The 18238-nt window shown below is 39.4% G+C and overlaps 1 protein-coding gene and 1 non-coding gene across 3 annotated transcripts in view; both read left to right on the top strand.

Moving 5' to 3' along the window:
* Positions 1-3627: 3627 nt before the first annotated feature.
* On the top strand, positions 3628-3734 carry LOC125166971 (U6 spliceosomal RNA). Its single transcript, XR_007152649.1, has one exon. It is a non-coding gene; the product is annotated as a U6 spliceosomal RNA (small nuclear RNA).
* A 2677-nt stretch (positions 3735-6411) lies between these two features.
* The window catches only part of ROS1 (ROS proto-oncogene 1, receptor tyrosine kinase), a 117261-nt gene continuing 105434 nt past the window's right edge, over positions 6412-18238 (top strand). For both annotated transcript variants that reach the window (XM_047859395.1, XM_047859396.1), the window contains exons 1-4: positions 6412-6534; positions 12649-12693; positions 13850-13909; positions 15607-15633. In XM_047859395.1, coding sequence (XP_047715351.1) covers positions 6412-6534; positions 12649-12693; positions 13850-13909; positions 15607-15633 — 255 coding nt within the window. The remainder of the gene's footprint in view (positions 6535-12648; positions 12694-13849; positions 13910-15606; positions 15634-18238) is intronic.

Raw genomic sequence — 18238 nt, 5'->3', positions numbered from 1 at the left:
ATTAGAAGAAGCAAGTCCTGGGGCTTGGCTCTCATGGGTCAAAGTCTCCGCCTCCCTCCCTTACCTCCATCTCCTGTCAGTTCCCTGCCTTGGAGATCTGCGATCTGCGATCTGATCTGCGTGGGTGCTTTCCTGACCTCCGCCCACCATCTGTCCTTGGTCAGTTGTTTTCTTTTCTCAGTCCTGTATTTCCTGCCTGGGCTAAGGGTTTGAAACGGCAGCAATTCTAGCCCAAGAGGATGGTGGCAGTGGGGGGTGCGGGGGACCATGTGCAGGGTCATTGGTGATGCTGTGTGATAAGGGATCCCTGGGCCTCAGCACCTCAGGGGATGGAGAAACTTCATTGAGAACAAAGGTTGCAGCACTCTTGAGGGTGGGGAACTGTGAAAACCCTCCATAGACTCTGGCTTCTCTACCTCTGGAGGCTGGGAGCAGAGGAAAATTTTAGGAGCCTGACTTTGCATTTGAAAACCTCTTTAATACCAAAGCATTTCACTCCAGGGTTGGATTTGGGTAAAATGTTTAAACTGTCATCCAATATCCGGTCTGAACCACTGAGAATATCTTCCATGAAGACCTAATGTCTTTTAGCCAATGATCAGATTAAAAGGCTCAAAAATGCAAGTATTTGAGGGAATCAAATAAAAAGCAATACTTTTCTTGCGAACAAGGGTTAAGAAGGCACTGGGTGCCTGGAAGGAGTGGTGGGGGGATGTCCTTCGTCTATAGACAGCAGGGTCAGGACAAACCTTAGGGGTGTCAGCACTCTGAACACAAAAGTGAGCCGTGGAGGCTAGTGGAGGTGATGGAGGATGTCCAGCCAGCAGCTAGTGCATGGCAGGAACCAGGGGTCAAGGAGCACATTATTTGTGAAGATACTAACCTGCAGATGTCTATCCGAAGTTTATGGAACCCCCGACTCTGAGCAGAAGCTCAATAAATGGCAAGTGAATCACAAGTTTAAAGGGAGAAATCCAGCCAAAATTGATTCTGTGCAGCCCTCATCTATGGAATGAGGAGGGTGCCTTAAATTCTAGCCGATGATGGGATTGAGAGCCCAACCTGGCGACACAAGTGAGTCAGCTGTTTGGAAGTTCACCTGAGAGGGGGTGGGGGCCATGGACACAGGGAGTCAGGGGAGCAGATGAGGGAGGGTGCTGTGAAATGTGTCTGAAGACTGCAATGGATGTATGACACGCTTATTGTAGTGTGTGGCTCATAGACAATACGGGAAATGGAGAAAATATCAAGAAACAGAAGGTTTTCTTAAAACACACACACACACACACACACACACACACCCACCACCACCACCACCACCCAGAGAAACATGTTTTGGTATATCTCTACCCATTTGTTTCTTTTTGTTTTTCATAATTGAGACAGTCTTAGAATACATAATAGAGATTTATGTACTTCTTTCTACCTAACATTATGGCACGGGTTTCCTTCAACCATTAAAAACTCTTTATTACGCTGATTTTTCAGATTTTCTTTTCTCTAGTTTCTTTTCTTAATTTGTAGTAAAAATACAGTGTATGATAGCTATAACATACAAAATACATGCTAATCAACTATTTATGTTCTCAGTGAGGTTTCTGGTCAGCAGTCGCTATTAGGAACTACGTTTTGGGGGAGGTAAAAGTTACGTGCAGATTTTTTGACTGTGGAGGGCTCCCGGTGCCCCTAACTCTCATGCTGTCCCGGGGTTAACTGTACCTGCAGAATTCTGGGCTGGTTTTTAATGACTGTTCAATAACTCATACAAAGAAGGAGTGACTACTTAAAAAAACAGCCTTTTTGAATTTATGGCTTCTGAAAAAGCTCCAGAATGGCAGCAGCAGGGTATAGGCTCTGAACCACAATAGTAGCAATAACAGCAATGGTAATGAAATCCCCTGAGCACCTAGAGGTGAATAAAAGTTTGAAAAGAGACAAAAAACAAAACAAAACAAACAACCCCCCCCCCCCCAAACAACAAAAACAACCCAGACCCCAAATTAAGCCTTTGCATTGTGATTTTATCTTTCATTATAGGAAGCAAAAGGCAGGCACTGATTGATCCCATTTCCATTTTCAAGCCTCAGGGGAGGAACGCAGAGAACAAGAATGTCAAATAGCTCACTTTTGCATTTCAACCACCTAGGTCCCAGGCTAAAATGAAATTTTAATTTCATAATAATGTAGTAAAATGAAATTGCAGACTAGAAACTGAACTGTGTCTTTTTAAAAAAGTTTCCATTCCTCTAGGCTGGGACCTTGGTTCTTGAAACTCAAAAGCTAATTGTTTAATATTTTCCTTCTTTCATTCTGTAGCATCATCCCTTCCCTGAGGCATAAAGATGAGATGCACTGGGTGCAAGGAACTTACAAGACAGACCCTGACGTCCTTCTCCCCATCCCACGCCCCCCACCATGCCACCAAATATCCCCCCAGAGAAACAGTTATTGCCCTGGTGATAACCAGTATATATCTTTGGGCCATTTTCATGTTTCAGCTTATGTGCCATGGTAGACAATGACCAGGTTCTAGCGGGCCTGATAAGGAGTAAGGGATGATGGCAGAGGTAGGTCATGAATAAGAATTCAAGGGCAAATTCTTAAGACCTTGAATATTGGTGTGGCCCCTCTTCAGTCTGGTAGTCTAACAGGTCATTGTTTGGAACTCCTTTTGATGACTGTAAAATTTCATTTCTCTGGAGTTATATGATACTGATGGAGTACAATTGAGTTTCAGAATGTACACTTTATATTTTCAATGAATATAATTTTAGAACTCACGTATATTTGATCATATCAAATCAATGCTGTTGCTAATGAATTGTAAAACTCATTCTAATAAAGAAATAGCAGAGAAGTTTGTACTTAATGAAATTCCTCACAGTTAATATATTATCCTAACTAAAGTTTGGATTGTATTGTGTGAGGACTGGTATTATTTAACTAAACTGTGGTAACTAAAATTTCTGCCTTTCAGGGGTATCTTGCTGGCTTAGTGGATAGAGTATGTGACTCTTGATCTCGGGGTCATGAGTTTGAACCCATGTTGGGAGTAGAGATTACTTTAAAAAATAATAAAATGTCTGCCTTTTAGAACGATGCAAATGATGACTGCCCATTTGGTGACCGATTGTATTTTCCAAAGGTAGTGCAACAATCTCTTCCATTCTACATGTTCTTCTCAAATCTCGCTATTTTCACATCAAGAGGTGGGACCTATTTCCTCCTTGATTCTGGGCAGTTTTATGACCCTCTGGCAACCAATAAAATGCAGCAAAGGTAACTATGACTTCTAAAGCTGAATCATAAAAGACAACGCAGCTTAGCACTGGAGCACTTGCACAAAATCTCTGAGTCACCATGTAAGCTCTCCAATTGCTTGGAGACCATTATGCTGGGAAGAAGTCCAAACAAGCCCATGCAGAGAAATCACCTGGAGAAAATATATGAATTGATTGAGATCCAGTATTATATTATTGGACTGTTAGATTGTTTCCAATCTCTTGATATAAGTAATTCCATACCAAATATCTTTGAACACAGTCCATTTTTCATGAGTATAACTAAATGCCAGTTAAATTCCAAAAAACAGAAAAAGCACAAGAACTTGAAATTGAAGGCTATTTTGTGCTCGCTTGGGCAGCACATATACTAAAACTGGAACGATACAGAGAAGATTAGCACGGCCCCTGCATAAGGATGACACACAAATTCATGAAACGTTCCACATTTTTTATTTGTTTGCAGTCTTTTTTAACAAATCATACTTTTTAAGTTTGAGTGAAACCAACAAAAAGGGTATAAGTTATATCTATAAAATTTTGAGATTAAATTTAGTGTTAAAATGCAAATAATAAGTGAAAATTGTCCTCAGAGACTGTGTCATTTGTATTATATTGTATTGATCTTATATATGTACAGTGTACCTAGAGGTAGCAAAATCAGAATTTTTATATTTCGTAATACATACATACCTAGTTAGTATCCAAAAAAAAAAAAAATTGAAGGTTATTTCTTTTTCACCTTCCCCCAATAAAGCTACATCAAGGAAGTACTTAGCGGTCCATTCTGTTAAGGAAGTAAATGTTATAAATATTATTTGTGCTAATGTGGCACAAGACATAGGTACCACAGTGAAGAAGATGACTTTCGTTAGAATGAGGAAATCCCTTAGACAAGGAAGTTTATTCTCTGACTTAAATGTGTATTTTGTGGAAAGATGGCCATTTTCCTCTGACCAAGAAATCAGAGGGTTGTATATTCTTTAATCTGCATTCTTTAAAATGGAGAGAATGGGGGCCCCTGGGTGGCTCAGTCGGTTAAGCCTCCGACTTCGGCTCAGGTCATGATCTTGCGGTCCGTGGGTTCAAGCCCCGCATTGGGCTCTGTGCTGACAGCTCAGAGCCTGGAGCCTGTTTCAGATTCTGTGTCTCCCTCTTTCTCTGACCCTCCCCTGTTCATGCTCTCTCTCTCTCTGTCTCAAAAATAAATAAATGTTAAAAAAAATGAAAATAAAATGGAGAGAATGAACAAAGACCAGGTGGCAAAGATCAGGTAGAAGTTTTTTCAAGACAACAAGCTTTAGGGGTCAATTCTGGAGTCAGTACCGTTTGTCTTTATGTTATAGAGCAGTTTCATCAACATTTGCTCAAAGATGTTTAGCTTTAAAAAAAATACCCAGGGCGCCTGGGTGGCTCAATTGGTTGGGCGTCCGACTTCGGCTCAGGTCATGATCTCGCGGTCTGTGAGTTCGAGCCCCGTGTCGGGCTCTGTGCTGACAGCTCAGACCCTGGAGCCAGCTTCGGATTCTGTGTCTTCCTCTCTCTCTGACCCTCCCTCGTTCATGCTCTGTCTCTCTCTGTCTCAAAAATAAATAAACTTAAAAAAAAAAATAAAATAAATTAAAAAAAACCCAGGCATGTATTGCTCACAATGAGAACCTGGGGCCAATAAGAAAAGCTTGTTATGTTAGTATAATTTATTTAAGAAGACATGGTATAGAGCTATATGCCAACTAACTTGGATGTAAATTAAAAAAAAAAAAAGACACCCATCATATTGGATTAGGGCCCAAAGCAATTACCTCATTTTTTTAATTATTAAAGTTTTTTTCAAAGTTTTTTTCAAAGTTTTGTTTTTTTAATTAAAAAGAAAAAGAAGAAGATGAAGATGAAGACAAAGGCAAAGAAGAAGAAGAGGAAGAAGAAGGAGAGGAAGAAGAAGAAGAAGGAGAAGAAGAGGAAGAAGAAGAAGACATGGAAGTTTGGGGTACCTGGGTGGCTCAGTAGGTTGAGCGTCTGTCTTCGGCTCAGGTCATGACCTCACTGCTCAAGAGTTCGAGCCCCACGTCGGGCTCTGTGCTGAAAGCTCACAGCCTAGAGTCTGCTTCAGATTCTGTCTCCGTCTCTCTGACCTTCCCCTGCTAGCGCTCTGTCTCTCTCTCTGTCTCAAATATAAAATAAAACATAAAACAAATTTAGGAAAAAAGACATGGATACTTAAGTCATAAGAAAAAACAGCAAACACAAAACTATCTGGCCTTAACGAGTTAACCCCCAGCAATCTAAAAAGTAGCTCTCCAGAATGACTCACTTCTGTACCTTGTGGATTTGAAATTCTTAACTTTATCTTGATGTCCGACTCATTGAAATTGTACAGTATTTCCTTTTCAAGAGAGCTACACTTGTACATATCTTAGAGAGTGGCTAGTTTTAGCTCTCTGTCTCAATAGCCTTGATAAGGCAGTATTTTAGTTAATATGTAGTGAAGTTCTCAAAGTGCGCTAACAAACTTCCTTGTCTTTACTCACCCTCCGAGTATTTGTCTATTAATTTCAGCTTTATTTGCTTTTTAATTTCAAAATATGTATTTCAAAGCGTTCTGTTCCCCCCCCCCCCCCGTAGCATCGTTTGATTCCATTTTTCTGATAATTCTTCATTATAATACTGTCACCGTTTGCTAAAGCGTAGACGGTCCAAACCCAGTTTCTTGCGTAGCTGAACCAGCCTCAGAGAAGTGAAGGGGTGGATGATCTCGAGTGTTCCGGTTTCAGACTGCGCACGTGTCACACGCTTGCTGAAATGCAGTTTGCGTTTTCTACGTGGTTTCCTTCCCCCTGCGAAGCGCACTTGTAAGCTCTAACCTTTAGACAGCAGGTGATCTTCTTTATGAGAGTAAAAGGAAACGAAATTATGAAATAGCTGCTCTGTGAATGTTACAAGCTGTCTACGATTCAAAGGTCTAAAGCAAAAGACGTAAATACTATTTTATAAGGCAAAGATATTCTAACATGTCAAAAAAAAAAAAAACCCCAAACTCCACGAGCCACCCTTTCAACTGAAACTTAAAGAACCGATGTAGTGAAATGGAGAAAATGAGAACAGTCGCCTGAAAGTCGCCATTGGTGAAGTGATGAAGAACATTTCCTGGCTTGGTCCGAAACTTGTCAGTTTTGTGAGTCTTGGCTGCATATGGATTTCTGTGGTACAGTGTACAGTTTTAAACAGCTGCCTAAAGTCATGTGTGACTAACCTGGTAAGTTTTGCTGGTCTAATATTTGTCTTTGCAGGAACTGGAACATGGAAAATTCAGCTTGTTGCAAATGAGTGAGGTATTTTTTCTTTATGAGATATTCTCCTAAGAAGTGGTAGCGAGGCCAGAAAGATTCTTTTTCCAAAATAAATTAGGGATGTTTTTAATTACAGAAGGTAGGGGAGCTATTTTAGTTCTTTAAGTTATCTGTTCATAGATTTGTGTGTGTGTGAGGAGGCATAGGACTTGGGTTACAGAGGCTTCAATGCAATAAATTTTGCATGCTTTAAAAGTATCAATTTAAACTCATTTATTACAAAACCATTTGTTTGTCTTGAAGTCAGAAATAGGTTTGGCCACAGGGCAATGCCTACTAGCTGCAGACGGCAGGCAGTACTGTTTATATTGTGGATGGATGGAGGTTATCGGCAGGTGGATGCCCAAGGAAGCAGATACAGATGCCACATAGAACAACATTTTATTTGAAAAGCAAGAATCGTTTTTAAATTGCTTTACTTCTGTCTGTGCATTTGTAATTTTTTTCAGTTATGAGTGTTTTGGTTAGAAAATTTATGTTTTCCTTCTCATTTCCGGGTGTCGCCCTTCCTATATACATTGTTTCATATCTTTCAGTTATTGTGACTCAGTTGTCCTTAAAACAGCCACTGAATCAACCGTAAAAACTAAATACATTCTAGCCACGGAAAGATGCACCTTTCTTATGTAAAGACAAAGGAAATAGCAAGATAGCTTAAAAGGTTATACTGCTTATAGTCCTACTTTTTAGAATAATAAAAGTACCAAATACAGTACTCATTGTCATGTTGAAGTATTGGAGGTAGAAATCCGTGGCAGATAAAAAACAGACTTATTCATGTTACACTCTTCTGGCTTCATTTAAAATATAGTTTAAAACACTACCCAAGCTTGCTATGGATAGTAGCACTTTTTAAAGAAGTTTGGTATTTTATACAATTCATTGTTGAAGACTTCATTGCCATTAATGTAGAATTGTATGCTTTAGGTTTTTACAGTTGTCATCCAAACTTAAAAATGGAAGAATAAGACTATTAAATGTTTTCTTTACTAAAAAAATGAAACATTTTCTCTGATCATAATAAGAACATATACTCATTGTAAAATACTTATAAGATAGAGAAGAAATAGAGAATAAAGAAAAGAGTATTCTTTCTTCTAACATGTATGTAATTTTACATACAGTTGGGCACTCACCTTTTCCATTTAACATTACATTGTAAGTTTTTCCTATATCCTGAAGTTTTTATGGAAACAAGATCTTGAATATATTTAGAATATTTCCATCCGATAAATGTACGACCATAATTTGTTAATTTCCCCACACTATCAAAACTGATGTTGGTTGCTTCCACGATTGTAGCCTCCCGTTTATTTGTTTTATTTTTTTTTTCTTTTATTTTTCAGTTAGGTTTAGTTTTCTCTTGCCTTTGTGTGGGCTCCTTTGGTCTCAGGCAGTAGGAGTGGACAGTTTGTTCCCTGTTGCACTGCCTTCCGTTTACCACCTACAGACAAAGGCACAGCTGATGTGGTGGCGGCTGCAAGAGACACGGTCTGCCAATTTCACTGGTGACTGTAATAAATGTTCTCCATCTGGGCCTCCCACACAGGACCTGGAGTGACAAAAGCTAGGTGAATAAACAGTGAGCATAGCCATGGATCAGGGGAAAGGATATGGAAAGTGCTGGAGTTTATGATACTGTGTGAATATTTTTGTGCTCCATTCTTTTAGCCTGGACATTGGCTGTGAAGGTAAAATCTTTGATGTCACCGGGTGGTTCTTGATAGTGAGGTATCTTTGCCTTTTAAAAAGAAACATGAAGTCTGGTCCAAAGGAATGTTAGAATTGCTGTCCATTAATGCACAAATCATAGTTCTATGCATGAACAGGAGTATTTTACATCAGTTGGGGATCTGTATGTTAGTTGAGTGTGTTAACTGACTTGACATTTTTGAGTTATATGTGCCTGTGCTGCAGAGAACAAAAAATAATTAGTGGTCTTCAGAACCCTAGTATTGTGGGATCCTTTATGAAAGAGAGACAAAAGGGACTCATGGTCAAATAACTTATGGAAATGCTTTTTGCCAGCTTTTTGTAGATTCACAGGCCACAACAATATATTAATGGATTTGTTTAATCATAGTTTTCTGATCTTCTTTGGCAACAAAACTTTTTTTTTTTTTTTTTGAGTAACAAGTCCCAACAACTGAGGAACTGCTGTTGAGAAATGCTGTTAGAAGCATCAATTCAACTCAATAAAAGACTGTTAGAAACAATAGAGTTCAGAAGGTTATCCTGCTTAAAAAAGCACAAACATCAGTACCTTTCTCGTATATTGATATATAACTTTATAACAAGATAATAGAACAATCCAAACATTCCATAAAATATCCAGAAATTAGCACCATTTGTATTGGTGTGCAAATGGGCAGACCAGTAAAACAGAAGACAGTCTAGAAATAAAACCAGGCACTTAAGGGTGTGGGGAATATGATAAAGATGGCAATTCAGACCAAAGTAGAGCTATTTATTTAGAACAAAAAATACCTTCCTTCAGTAGGTGAATGGATAAGTAAATTGTGGCACATCCAGACAAGGAAATATTATTCAGAGCTAAAAAGAAATGAGCTATCAAGCCAGGAAAAGACATGGAGGAAACTTCAAGGTATATACTAAGTGAAAGAAGGCCAATCTGAAAAGACTACATACCGTATGATTCCAACTACATGACATTTTAGAAAAGGCAAAACTATGGAAGCAACAAAAAGACCTGTGGTTGTGAGGAATGGGTTTGTATGTGGTGGTGGTGGTGGTGGGTGATGAATAGAGCACTGAGGATTGTTAGAATAGTGAAAATACTCTGTGTGATACAGCAATAGATATACGTCACTATGTATTTGTCCGAACCCACAGAATATATGACTCCATGAGTGAGCTCTAAGGCACGCTACGGACTTGGAGTGATTATATTGTGTCCATGTAGATTTATCCTTAGTAAAAATTGTACTCTTCTGATGAGTGATATTGATAACAGGGGGAGACTATGCATGTGTGGGAGCAGAAGGTATTTGGGAAATCTCCATATCTTAATCTCAATTATGCTCTAAATCTAAAGCTGCTCTAAGATAAAGTCTTTAAAAAAAGTTTAAACAAAATTTTAAAAACCTAACTACAATACTGGCAGATTCAAAATAGATTCCAGGAGGTATTAAAAAATAGTGTGCTTTAAAAAAGTAGTGTGAAAAAGTTATTAAATATACACAAATAACAAAAAGAAAACAAAACTTACCCCATAGAAATTTTAGCATAAATTATGGAAGAATATTTCTACAATCTTGAAGTGGGAATGCCTTAGGAAGCCTGATTCAAAAATATGCATTATGTTGGCAAAGATGAAAAACATTTATAGTTGGCAAAGTTGGGATAAACCAGCACTCTCATGTACAATTGCACATCAAGAAATGTATCTGAGATTATTACTTAACTAACCAAAGATACATCTGCAAAAAGCTGTTTACAGCATGTTTGCACATAACATTACCACTAGATTTCCAAGTTCCTGGTACTGTACTATTATAACTAATACATTATTATTTGAGTCCTCGCAGAGTTTTGTGAACTTAATGTTATCTCATTTATGTCTCTGATGAGAGTACTAAGTTTAGACAGCACAGGTGACTTTGAAAATATCACATCACGAGCAAGTGTCGCATATGGGACTAAAAGGCAGACTATTCTGCATTTACCAGGGTTGAAGGTATGGAAATGATATTAGTTCTGGCTGAGGTGGGCAGAGTAGACAAGGTTGTGCCCAGAAGTAGGTATGGGTTAAGAAGATTTGAGATCCAGGACTGGGATTGCGTGTTTTAAGCAGATCACTGGAATAGATGGAGCTAAGGTAAACTGGTAAGGATCCTAACTGTAAAGTAAGGAACATGAATTTGCTTTGGTTAAGAGCACAGGCTCTGGAGACAACTTTCAGATCTCTAAATTTTAACTCTTGGGCAATTTGCTAAACCTCCCTGTGTCTCAGTTGTACAATGGAGTTAAAAATAATGCCTACTTAGTAGGGCTGTTGAGATGTTGAATGAGATTTAGTGTAAAACACCTTGTAGAGTGCCTGGAACATAGGAGCCACTCACTGCATGGTGGCTATAATGATGATGAAGAGTGGGGTGGAGAATACCATGAGATTAGAGACGTGTGTTGACAAACTCTGTTTCATCAGAACCCTATAGACCTGACTCATGAGGCTACCTTGCCCAAGACCACTTGATGGGCTTTCCATTCAGCCTGTTAAATTTAGTCTTGACTCAGTACTGTTACAATATGGCTTTGTGGTCACCAAGAAACATCTGTTAACTTATTGTTTAAAATGGAACCGAGAGGGGTGCCTGGCTGGCTCAGTCAGTGGAGCGTGGGACTCTTGATCTTGGGGGTGTGAATTCAAGCCCCATGTTGGGTGTAGAGATTGCTTAAAAATAAAACCTTTAAAAATGAAAAAAAGATAAAATAAAATGGAATGGAGAATCTACCCAGCATCCACCCTGTTGTTTTTATGAGCTAACAGATTTTTGAAGGGATATGAAAATTCGACTGCAAAATGACTCTTACATTTGATTTTATATGATTGTGGTTCAATCATATAAAGGAGAATCAAAACCTTCATTTTGAACAAAATTGTGGAAACAAAGTACTATTGTGCACCTGGTTGTAAAATTAATCTAAAAGATATAGTTCTTACTCTCTGAGTACTTATTATGTAAAAACAAAACATGTTAAGCATAAGTGGTTAAGGAATGCAGGTTAGAGGAATCTTCACTGACACATCAAATGAGAGTGGAAAAGGCAACATTGGTTCTTTGGCTCCTGTGTCTGATTACTTCTCAAGTAAATCCCCACAGTGGTAGGCCACTGTATAAGACTTCCAAGAGATAGGACTTCTGGAGCATTCCTGTGGAATAGACCATCTTGAATTTATGTGTTTATTCCTTCCATATGTATTTATTGAACACCTCTTATCATTCTGGACTGTTATAGGTACTAAGGACAGAGTGAAGTACAAAATGAATGTTGCTTACATAGAAGGGGAGAGAGTGCTCAGTGAACTTAGTGATAAACAGATCTTCTGTTTCCTCTGAAAATAGTGGGCTATTCAGAAAGCCACAAGAGATGCCTAAACCACATACAGGGCCCCTTGGGATTTTCTACCATCTCCTGGAACATATCTTGCTTGCAGTGCTGGGACAGCTAAGGATAGATGGCATGCTCTTTGCTGGATTAATTGTCTTTTCCAATTCAATGGTTCAAATTCAGCAACTTTTCAGGGGAGGTTCTGAGCAATATAGAGGTACTAGGAGTATTCACTTAGTTATCCTCTGCTCCTAATTCTAAATCAGTCAGTGAGGCAGTGATCTAAATTAGATCATATCCATACAACACTGTTCGGGCACATGTATGATTATCATAGGCCTAATATTGCCATCTTTTGTAAGCCTTTCTATTTGCCAAGGGCTCCACTCACGTGATGATCATGGAAAGGATGAACAATTGATGGATTTTTCCCTCTTAGTTCCTATTTCTTTTAGTTTACCCCAGCACAAAAAGATCTTAAAATTTGTGAAAATATGAGAAAAAAAGAGTAATCTGATGTTTTCCTATATGTAAACTTCTGAATTTGTATTTCTTCTCTCTTCTTAGTAAGTAAGGTGACTTTTAAAAAATCTGAACATAATTCATCTCTAACCTATGAGTCCTTTAAATGGATGAATTGACTAAAGTCGCAGGTTTATTTAATACCGTGTGAGAATCTATCCAATGTCCTCAACCACTCCTTACAGTCATATCCCCACTCCCACCTTTATCATTTCTGCAGAGTTCTTAGACATTCCATCTTACAATTTGCACTGGCATTTTACCTGATTTCGGGACTGATTTAATGACTTTAAAACATGGTACTTTCTAGTCAGAAAGCACGGAGGAGGCAACGCTATTCCAGGAAGCTTTTTATAAAAAGGTGTGGTAGTTGTACTGAACACAATATTGATAGCTGGTATTTATTATCTCCTTCTTCACTTCAGGGCAGGCAGCTTGACATTGGCATGCCATATAACCTGAGTGAACCGGTGAGTAATCGCTTCCATTGTCTGGAAGTTCATAGTGTTTGTATTGATAAAAATGGGGCAATGGTCAGGTTTTATTACAATGAAAATGTTCCCTAAGTAAAGTCTCATTTATTGGTCCTTGATGGAGGAAACTCAATTGAAAATAGTGAGACGTCAGAATTGTAGAATATTCAAAAATGAACTCAGGCACAGTGTCTTGAAGAGGAAAGAACACAGGACAAATCCAACTCTGTGATTCTGGTTCTACATTACTGTGTGGCTTTGGATAAATACTTAATATTTCTGAGACTTAGTTTTATTATATGCTGTCTGAGAGGGTTGGATTAGATGGTCTCCAGTGTTTCCTCTAACAATTACACTTATGGTTTTATTACCTTCCCGCACCTGTATCCATTAATTCAACAAGTGTTTAGTGACTCAAAATATAAACATGAACAGACTTCCCAAGCTGTTGATCTATTTAGGTTTTGATATGCTGCCTTCTGGTTGGGTTCCCAGTTTTGAGTTTTGCTTGTTGTTTTTTTTTTTTTTTTTTTTTTTAACTATTTAAGCTTATTTCTTTCTTTTGAGAGAGAGAGAGAGGGAGAGAGAGCGCGAGCGAGCACACAAGTGGGGTGGGGGCAGAGAGAGGAGGACAGAGAATTCTAAGCAGACTCTGCACTGACAGCCCCGATGTGGAGCTCAAACTCATGAACTTTAAGATCATGACCTGAGCCAAAACCAAGAGCCAGATGCTTAACCAATTGAGCCACCCAGGCACCCTTGGGCTTGGCTTGTGCGTGAGGACATGGCAAGGACGCACAGTATGCTCGATGCCATGTTGTCCAGGACTTTACCTGCTGCCAGCCACCCGGTGGACAGTGTGTTCCCTGAAGGTTGGGTGCTCTCTGGCTTCTAGGCCTGCCCACCCCACCCCACCCCACCCCACCTGTACTCAGCAATCCCGCAGCCCTGTAGTGAATCACACCAAGCCCTGCTCTGCCTGTAGATATGAGGGCTCTGCTTAGAATTCCAAAAGTCTTGATCCTTCTGAGGCCACGGATTCCTGGGTAGATATCTATTTCTAAAATACTTTTTGTTACTAAGTTGTACTACCAAGTAACAAGAAAAAGTCACACTTCTTTAGTCACCATTGTCTCTTTATTATCTTTTGCAGTGCATCCAAGGATGTCATTTTTGGAACTCTGTAGATCAGGAAAACTGTCCTTTAAAGTGTGTAAGTATTAATTATGTTTCTGTTTTGATACTAATAATGCCTTCAAGAGAAAAGTCATCTAGGAGGATTCCCATTTGAATTCCCACTGGCTTTCAATTAGTTTGCTTGACTCTAAAGGAAAAGCATGATAGCCTGAATGATACATAATTTGAGATAAACATTACTAATGCAACTGGAGACCAAGGGAGTTTAATGAAAACCATGGAACCCAGGAATGTTCAATTGCTCCAAACCATAAAGGCCTTTTAGTAGAATGTCAGGCCTTTGTTAAATTTCCTAGTCTTACACTTCTCAAAATTTAAAGCACAGTAATCTAAGGATCTTGTTAAAATGCAGATTCTGATTCTGTAGATCTTGGGTGGGACATGAGATTCTGTACTTGTAACATGCCCCCAGGTGATGTGATGCTTGTAGCCCTTGGATTACACTTGGATAGCAAGGCCCTAGATCATGTTGAAAGTTTCTCTGCAGGGAACACGGCAGCAACCTAATCCAGGAATCATAGCCCCTACGTTCACTCCACTCTATGTAGAAAATACATCCCCAAATAGTTGATTTTTAATTTATCCCAGCTTTGCCATTTAGTGTATAACTAGGTAAGGTACTTAACCTCTGGGTACTTTCTTTCCTCATCAATAAATTAGGATAATAATAGAATCTCCTCCCTAAGGACGAGGCCCTATACACTGTAATTACTCAGATCTAATGAATAAGAATTTTGTTATTTAAAAGTGAGTTGGTTCCTTTTTTCAGATTGTTCAGGTTGGAGGTTAAATCATGATAATTTGGGGGTAATTTTTAATATTGTTTTCTATTAATAAGTGAAACTATATCATTGAAATTTAAATAAGGACATTAACTTTTCCTTACAAATGGTGCTCATAGCTCTTCCTGTATGATATGTCCGCAGAAGTCACTATTATGGGAGTTGCTTAGGCCGACTCTCACATTTGTGACTATGTGCCCCATAGAATGGAAGTTACCAAAACGTGGAACAGGTGCTATCTGGATTTTGGAGCTATTACACATTCTAAAAGCACTCTTAACCTTTCTTTTGGTACCACTTTTTACAAATTTCAGCTAAGATCGTTACTTGTTTAGTTTGTGTTTGCTATCTTTTGCTCTGACACGTAAACCCATCAGAGTGGGTCTCTCTCCTTCTGGTTCACACTGTGTCTACTGCACAGGACACAGTGAGGGGCACATAGCAGGTGCTCAGAGAGCACTTGCTGGGTGAATGAATGGGAAGTACCATTTGTTGCTGGCAACAGTCCAGGCAATAGAGTGGGCACCGGAGCAGCCAGTCTGGGCAGGGGAACCTACTGGCCTTTGCTAGCCAGAGCGGTGGGTGGTTTCCATTTCAGCTTCTGTCTCCACTGGGCATCTGCCAACACCTCTTCATTCGCTAACCTGGTCCATCACAGATTACCTCTTAGTTGCCTGGGATTTTCTAGTAGACATCAGGCTCCTCCATTTTTCCAGTGATGCAAACATGATTTTTATAGCTGTTCATACAGTGTGGCCTGCCTGGAGAGAAGGCCCAACTCTGGGCTTCTTGGTCTTGATTGTTTTTATTGGTTGTTTGTCAATGGTGAGGCAAGAAATTAATTTGAAAGAAAAATATACCAAAGTGTCATTAAAGTTATTTACAACTTTAAGGATTTTAAGTGGCTTTCTTTTTCTTTTTTTCCATGCAGAACGACACATATGCCACTGTTTGTGAGGTGAGTTGGCAATCACAGAGATGTCATCAAACTCCATGTTTTCATCTATTATATTTAAAAAGCTACTGAAATAAGAATGAAGAAGCCAGGGCATCTGGGTGCCTCAGTTAAGTGCTTAAGTATGGGACACTTGATTTCGGCTCAGGTCATGATCTCACGGTTTCCTGAATTTGAGCCCTGTGTTGGACTCTGCATACCAATTGAGTAGAGTCAACTTGGGATTCTCCCTCTCTCCTTCTCTCTGACTCTCCCCTGCTTGCACTGTGTCTCTTTCAAAATAAATTAATTAATTAAAAAGAGAGAGAGAGAGGCACTTGGGTGGCTCAGTCAGTTAAGTGTCCGACTTTGGCTCAGGTCATGATCCCTTGGTTTGTGAGTTTGAACCCTGCATTGGGCTCTTTGCTGTCAGCACAGAGCCTGCTTGGGATCTTCTGTCCTCCTATCTCTCTCCCCCTTCCCTGCTTGCTCTCTCTTTCTGTCTCTCTCTCAAAAAAAAAAAAAAAAAAACATTAAAAAAAAAAAAAGAATGAAGAAGACTTAGTAATTCTCAGAGCACAGAAATGCTCACCTGGGAGTGCTATAAATGTGGGTATAAAAATGACTGTGAGGGGCGCCTGGGTGGCGCAGTCGGTTAGGCGTCCGACTTCAGCCAGGTCACGATCTCGCGGTCCGGGAGTTCGAGCCCCGCGTCAGGCTCTGGGCTGATGGCTCAGAGCCTGGAGCCTGTTTCCAATTCTGTGTCTCCCTCTCTCTCTGCCCCTCCCCCCGTTCATGCTCTGTCTCTCTCTGTCCCAAAAATAAATAAACGTTGAAAAAAAAAATTAAAAAAAAAAATGACTGTGAGATTCCATTTTTGACACAAATATTTGCTGTTTTATATACCCATGTGCATATATATATGTGTGTATATGTATACACACCTTCACATATATACATATATACTACTCTAATTTGATTGGACAGTTTCTATTCTGAGTGTCTGGTGGGGGAAAGGGTGGTTGGGGAAGGGGGAAAGTGCACATCTAGGGATACCCTTACCTCTGCTGATCTCATTTTCTTCCCCACAAATCACAGTGGTCTGTCATTAAATACAGAACATTAAAAAAAGAACACTGTCGTTGCAATTTTCTTCCTTATTCAACAAACTCCTTTGACAACATTTTAAAGTACAGCTTTTAAAATATTTTATTTTTTATTTGTTTCCCCTGCTGTGATAATATGACACTTGATGCTGACTCTGGCTGTTCAGATCTCTTCTCGGCACACTGCCTGTTCCCCCTGCCCATGCTGGTCCCTCCCCTGCATTGGATTTTCTCTTCTTTTTCAGAAAGACCGTAGAGATTTTGATCATTTCTTATTTGATCTTCCTCAACTGTTTTGGATTCTATGGCCCTCAGAATTAGTTTTAGGTTGACAACAGATGTTTATGAAGAAACTGCATTATTTCTCAGCTTAAAGTTTATGTTGTATTCTGTGCAAATGTCCTTGAAACCGGGGAGCGGAACTATTTTCTTCTGCCTGGGAAAGGAGTATAAATTATCATCCATTAGTAAAATAGGACAATGTCTTTTTACTAGAGAATAAAAATAAAAAACAAAAAAACATTACACTGGAACATATTCTCAATAGTCTGTGCTTACTTTTCACCTCAAGTGATTTTTTTCCTTGGGGATAGATGGAAGGGTCAGGGTTGGCTAAGAAGTGATAAAACACAGGGGAGAATTCACTCCATATGTAAAAAAACAATTATAGGTCTTTCTTGATTGAGATAAAAAAAAACTGCCTGAGAATCTTTTTATATGATTAAAGTAAAATTACCTCCCCCTCTCCCCAAACCATCCCTGGGGAGACTGTGTCAAGAAAGGCAGAGAGAGTTCAAGGCTCTCAAGTGCTGAAGCAGCCCAGGATTGGATTTCTAATGCTGTAGCTCCCAGGCAATCATTGTGCTGCCCAGTTGCCTGTGTTTATATAATGTATATCTTTTCTCACAGTGTTATAACTTCCATAATTATTCTGTTCTTTTCTATTAATACTTGGCTATTTTACACTTACATTTTTTTTTAATGTTTATTGTTGAAAGAGAAAGAGAGAGAGAGAGAGAAAGAGAGAGAGAGAGAGAGAGAGAGAGACAGAGCACAAGTGGGGGAGGGGCAGGGAGAGAAGGACACGCAGAATTCGAAGCAGGCTCCAGGCTCCGAGCTGTCAGCGCAGAGCCCCATGTGGGGCTCAAACCCACCAATCATGAGATGATGACCTGAGCCTAAGTCAGCTGCTTAACCGACTGAGCCACCCAGTTGCCCAGATACTTCACTATTTTACACTTTAAATAAAGTAGAACTGAATAGGAATACATGCTTTATAGATATGGAGATCGAGATAGGTATGTAGATGGAGACTTAAACTCAGCTACCCACACCTGCAGGAAATCAAACTCTTCAACCATTAATGCGTCAACCCAGGAAGCTGGGAATTTCTGCACATGGTCCTTGGAGGAAGTAGTCTTGAAAATGTTAGCTTAACAAAGTATAAGTTGGAAAATGATGTCAGCCCGTGAGAGGTCTTATCCCTGGTAATTAAAAACACAAATTAGATCATATTGTTCCTA

This window comes from Prionailurus viverrinus, chromosome B2, assembly GCF_022837055.1.
Source record: "Prionailurus viverrinus isolate Anna chromosome B2, UM_Priviv_1.0, whole genome shotgun sequence".
Taxonomy (NCBI): Eukaryota; Metazoa; Chordata; class Mammalia; order Carnivora; family Felidae; genus Prionailurus; species Prionailurus viverrinus.
This window is presented reverse-complemented; position numbering and strand designations above follow the sequence as displayed.